This window comes from Pelodiscus sinensis, chromosome 20, assembly GCF_049634645.1.
Source record: "Pelodiscus sinensis isolate JC-2024 chromosome 20, ASM4963464v1, whole genome shotgun sequence".
NCBI lineage: Eukaryota > Metazoa > Chordata > Testudines > Trionychidae > Pelodiscus > Pelodiscus sinensis.
Window position 1 is genome coordinate 3784777 of NC_134730.1, and position 6000 is coordinate 3790776.

A 6000-nucleotide genomic window follows, 5' to 3' on the forward strand; every position below is an offset into this window, starting at 1 on the left:
GAGCCGGTGTCCCTATAGTATTTTCCCCTCTAATTTTTTTTAAGAGATCAAAATTTATTTTAAGGGAAAAATGCAAAAAAGCAGCGCCTTAATTTGTTTTAGCCAAGAAAACAAACACGAAAGGGTCTTGCAAAAGCTCAGGGCACTCTTAAGCTCGTTGGGGTGAATGCGGATCGGCACCGGAGCTCGATGGCTTCCCTCTGGCCAAGCAGAGGTGCCGGGCAGGGTCCGATGCGCTGCACCAGATGCTGCAATGTCCCTTTCTTCCCAACAGAGATCACTACATCCCTGCGCAAGCTGCCTCCTTGCAGCGATCCCCCCCACCCCTTGCCAAAGCCAACTACGGGCGCTAAAAATACAGGCGAGGACTGGTAAGTCAACGGCGCTTACACGGACCCTGGCAAGTGCTGAACCCGAAAACGCAGCTCTTGGAAACACGAAGGGACGGGACTTTTCAATGCACAACCTGGCCGGTAGCACCGAGATTGTGGGAATCTCGCTAAGGGCTGGGCAGTCCCTGATCTCGTTGAGGTCACTGGCCCAGGTCGCTCAGTGCCGGGCGTGGCAGCAGGAGCTGGAGGCCGGATCTGCCCCTAAGGCAGGCGGGCACCCCCGCTTCCTCCGCCAGAAAAAACCCCGGTGTGTAGAAACAAAGAACGCGTCTCAAAGCGCCTCCCCTCTGGGGCACCCCCGAGGGCAGAGGGCCCGGCACGCAGCGACAGGGGGAAATCGCCGGTGGCTCCCCGCAATTCAAATTTAATTGGAGGAGGGAGAAGCCACTTTCTTGGGCCGTTTCTACAGAGCGCTTCCAGATTTCCCCTGAAACCTTCCCACCTCTGCTCGCTCCGCTAGCGGAGCAGTGAAGCCCCAACCCAGCAACTCAATCGACCCGGGTCTGCGCCTTTCTGGGAATCCCCGGGGGACACCGCGAGGCAGGACTCCCGGCCCGGTTCCACGGAGCGCCGTTAGCGGGAAGTCTCCAAACCGAAGTAGGAAAGGGGACAGACACACGGGCTGGGGCAAGCGCGGGGCGGGGAGCAAATCTAGCGCGGAGTTGCCCAGAGAGAAGTTAGGGGCAGCGCCGGGAGCAGCATCGCTGCATACTCGGCTCTGCTGCGGATCCGAAAGCCTGGGTCTGCAAGCGGGACCCCCTGCCCCGAAGGGGGAAGCGAAGCAGAACTGGCCCGGGGGGGGGGGGGCGTGATGGATGTGCTTGGTGCAAGTGAGCCCGGACGGGTTGGGTGTCAATCACGCGCACGCGTCGGGGGCCACGGGGGTACCTGTACCAGGCGAGGCCCCGCTCGTAGTTGCGGTCGAAGAAGTGGGGCTCGGCCCCCACGGCCCGGATGTCGGGGTGCACCCGCAGGAACTCCAGCAGCGCCCGCGTGCCGCCCTTCTTCACGCCGATGATGATGGCCTGCGGCAGCTTCTTGGTGCCGGAGCCGTTGAAGAAGCTGGAGATGGGGCTGGTGGGGTCGGGGGCCGCGCTCTGCTCCTCGCGGGGCTCCGGCGGGGAAGCTGCGGCGGGTCCCGCCAGCCCCTTGGCTGCCCCGGCAGGAGCCCTGCGCAGCAGCTTGGAAAGCACCTGGAGCCCCCCTCCGTGCGCTCCGCCAGTCTCCCCAGCCGCGGCAGCAGCCGCCCGCGCGCCGAGGCCGGGCACCGAGGCGCAGGAGCCGGCGCACGAGTAGAACATGTAGAGCCAGAGGAAGAGCATGATGCCGAGCAGCAGGAGTTTCCGTCTCACCGGGAGCAGCGGCGGCGGCTGCAGGGCGCTGGGCGCATCCAGGCAGCAGATCAGGCGCTGTCCCATATGCCCGCCTGCGCGCCGGTCAGCATGGCTCAGCGCACGGGCACCGCGCCGGGGGGAGCTCCCGGGCCCCGCCAGCCGAGCCCCAGCGCCGCGCAGGGGGGCCCTCCGCCCAGCACCCGCGCACAGGCGGGCTGCGCTCCCCGGGAGAGGCTAGCGCGGACAGGCGCGGGGCGGCATGCTGCGCTCCCCGGGGCGCACGGCCACTGCCCCGCGGCCAGGCGCTCAGCAGGCTCCGCGCCGCGCGCCCAGCATCGCTCGCCGCGCGCCGGCTCCCCGGGAGCGTGCAGGCAACCGGCCCCTCGCAGAGCCGCCCCGGACTGCCTGCGCGCCGGCCTCCAGCGGGCAGCCCTGCGCCAGGCGAGGAGAGGTGGGGCGCGGGCGCCCGTGACGGGCAGGCCCGCTGGCCTATGAGCGCTGGGCTCCCGAGGATAATTAGCTGCATTTGTTGCTCGCCAGGCAGCCAACAGGAAAGCATCTGCGCGGGCGGGGCGGGGCGCGGGAGGTGATTAGTGTTTCTAATTGGCTAATGAGCCGGCCGGGGCTGGGGCTGCTGAGGATTCAAGGCTCCGGGCGGGGCGGGGCAGGGGAGACCCGCTGCCCCCTCAGCTCAGCGCGCGGCCCCGATCCCCGGACAGATGCTGCGCGCGCGCGGGGAGGTTATGAATGAGGGGCCGGGGAGGACACGGTCCAGGGAAGGTCACCGACCCCCGGCTGAGGGGAGCCGTTCAGTGGATGAAGGGGAACAGGCGCCTGGCAGCAGAGGCAGTGCTGCCCCCCCCCTCCCCGCCCGCCAGCCAGCCCTGCCACCTGCAGCAACAGAGCACTGCCCCCAGCTATAGAGATGTACATAGGCCCCTCCCACCGTGCAGTATATACCTATAGTGCCCTCGTGTATACAGCCTTTTCCCTCTTCCAGAAGTCTATAGCCTCGCAACCAGCCACCCCTCTCTCCAGCAATACACGGGGCTTCCGCCCATCCCCTCAATACACCGCGCGGCCCCAGCCTGGCTCTGCGGGGCAGGGCGGGCAAGTCCCAGGCAAGGAGGCGGGTTCTTTCTCCTGGCGAACCGCTGCCCGGAGTCTCAGGCGGAGTCGCTTTGGGAGCCCCTCCAAGTCCTCACCGCTGAACTAGCGAGCGTGAGAGTCCGAAGGGAAGGGGACCTGGCCGCGTACGATCGCTACGCGCTGTGTATCGATAGCGAGGCCAGAAGAATGCCTAGTCCATGGGAACAGCACCCGAGATTTAAAACGAAAAATGTAATTTCCTTCCTTCGCTCCTCTCTCTCTTTCCTTCCTTTCTTCCTTCCTCTGTCTCCTTCCTCCCTCCCTCCGCACACAATCTATCCCCACACGCTCCATGTCTCTCATCTATCCATCCCCATCTTATCTGTCCATCTATCCATCCCTACAAACTCTCTTTAACTATCCCCATACCTCCCCCCTCTATTCCTATAGACCCTATCTATCTATCTATCTATCTGTCTATCTATCTATCTATCTATCTATCCCCATACACCTCCTCTATCTATCTATCTATCTATCTATCTATCTATCTATCTATCTATCTATCTATTCACACTTCCTCTATCTATCTATCTATCTATCTATCTATCTATCTATCTATCTATCTATTCACACTTCCTCTATCTATCTATCTATCTATCTATCTATCTATCTATTCACACTTCCTCTATCTATCTATCTATCTATCTATCTATCTATCTATTCACACTTCCTCTATCTATCTATCTATCTATCTATCTATCTATCTATCTATCTATCTATCTATCTATTCACACTTCCTCTATCTATCTATCTATCTATCTATCTATCTATCTATCTATCTATCTATCTATGTGTCTGTCTGTAGCTTCCTTGGTATTTTGTTCTAAAGCTTCAGAGGGGGGGAGCCGAGTGCGTCTGTAACACGAAAAACTTTAAAAACAACAATAGTCCGGTAGCACCGGAAAGACTAAGAAGACATGTGGATGGTGTCAGGAGCTTTTGCGGGCACAACCCACTTCTTGACCCGAGTGTTGGAAATCCAGGTCCAAGGTATTCTGTTTCCCCGCTGGCAGGACAGCCCCCGACAGCCCCCGGTGTGTGTGCGTGTGCAGAGAGACAGAGGCAGCGGGGAGGAGAGAAAGAGCGCTGGGGAGGGACGGGAGCTGCCGCGACTCCTCGCTCCATGGAGCCCGTCAAAGGGCCTTTTGACTCCCAGCCGGGCGGCGCGGTCCCTGGACACCCCGGGAGCAGAACGAGCCCCTCAGAGGCAGCCCACACCGATACCAAGGAGCCAGGCTGGCGGGACGAGGCGGATCCCACCCTCCCGCCGCACAAAGCTGCTCAGCCCCGGAGTGGGACTGGGAGCCAAACGCTGCTTCGCGGCAGGGGATCAATCGGCGCAAATATTCGGGCTGGCCCGGTGCGCCCAGGGTGCCCGGACACGTACAAGGCAGCGCGTGTAACGGTACCAAGGGAGGGCGGCGTATTTCCCTTCTCCCCTGCGGCTTCACACCAGCCGGTCCGGTCCGTTACTATAGATCTTCAGCGGCTGTTGTGAAAACAAACAAGAGCTACGAGACAACACAACGCCGGGGTCTCCTTCCCTAGCGAGGGTGGGGGAGGGCGTGGGGGAGGGGGCAGGGTGTTTCAAGGGTAACCCCCATTTCTTCCCAAAGAAAATACATTTCTGCTTCTACATTGCTAGTCGCCTCCCTCTCAGGCGTGTAGAAAGTTTTGCCACAGGCGACGATAGGGCCCTTGAACGTACTTTGCTTGCTTCTACGTATATAAATAATGTTTACAAGGGTGGTGGTGGCAGGGGAATCAGATTATTTTCCTGCAGAGCTGAAGAACTTTCTCTCTCTCTCTCTCCCTAAATCTTTTGAAGATGTTTCCCTCGAGCCATTAACGGAATCATCATCCATCCTTAGATCACGTTTAAAAATAATTCTCACGGCCGGCTGAAGGGCAGCTCACAGTTGAATCCACCTGAATAGAACAGGCGTGAGCACTTTTCACGCTGATCTTCTGAAACCAGCATTTTGTACCCTAGATGGGAGAAAAATCTCCTCGGGATTGACGTCCGGTCCCTACTTTGCACAGATACTTGGTAATGATCCCTTGGAAGAGGCAAGGCCGGAGGAAAAAGCCAAACAACCCCGTGTTTGGGTTCCTGCTCAAAGCACAAACGTGAACTACAAACTGTAAACGCGCCGGACGCATTGAAGATCTCCTGGTAGGCACAAAGTCAAAGAGACGCGTCAATTACGCAGTGAAATAGCTCAGTGCAAATTGCTGTCTCTTTTGGCCCAGGCGCAGTCACTAGGGAGCTAGCTCACAATCTCCCTCCTCCCGTGGCAACGACGTTTGCAACGTGTTTGCAGACAGTGTTTGGTAAGTCCCCAGCACTTGGCAAAGCGACGCTCCCACGTTTTCTGTGCGCTCAGCGGGCGCGCTTGAGACACCGAGCTGATTGGCACGGGAAAAGTCCAACTAGGCAGCGAGAGAAAGCTACCCCGGGATCGCCCAGAGCTTCGGGCGTCCCCTCTCGGAAACTGATGATTGGGGTCGTGCAAATGACTCCCTGACCCAAGCCATTGTCTGGCCGGGCCGAGAGAAGAAAAGCAAAGGGGTCTCTTCCCGCAGCGCTCAGTCCGGAGGAGGGTGCCCGTCGGCCAGGACAGGAAACTTGGCTTGAGTTGGCTTGCAGAGAGCCGGCAGGTCGCTGAAGCCAGAAGGGCGAGGGGTGAAGGGAAGTAGCACATGTCCCTTCTCCCGCAGCCCAGGACAGCGGACCTGTCGCTGTGGGACAGGACAGCAAAAGATCTGCCCAGGCGGGCAAGCCCAGTGAATAGGAATGGGGCAAACCAAGGGGGTGTCCACTTCACACACTCCCCAGCGGGAATTGGCAAACTCATCCCCTGTGGCTGCCCAAATTCTGAGCCGGGAATAAGCTACTGACTGGAAATTTCCTTACTGCATCAGAAATGTTTTTAAACAGCGTTACAACTCCTGTCATAAAGAAACATTTCATATTATATTGAACCACGTCGATCTTGTCTATTATTATTCCAGAAACCCACAGAGAGGGGCTTGTTACAAATGCAAATACAAATGAGTAGCAACAGACTGATACACATTTTACCGCAATACAAAAAGTGCTGGAGAGACTATTTGGTTTCTAC

At 58.6% G+C, this 6000-nt stretch overlaps 1 protein-coding gene across 1 annotated transcript in view; it reads right to left on the reverse strand.

Moving 5' to 3' along the window:
- LOC102444803 (heparan sulfate glucosamine 3-O-sulfotransferase 3B1) overlaps positions 1-2162 on the reverse strand; it is a 46625-nt gene extending 44463 nt beyond the window's left edge. The window contains exon 1 of the mRNA XM_075903514.1: positions 1281-2162. Within this exon, the coding sequence (XP_075759629.1) occupies positions 1281-1810 (530 nt within the window). The 5' untranslated portion in view covers positions 1811-2162. The remainder of the gene's footprint in view (positions 1-1280) is intronic.
- Positions 2163-6000: the final 3838 nt, after the last annotated feature.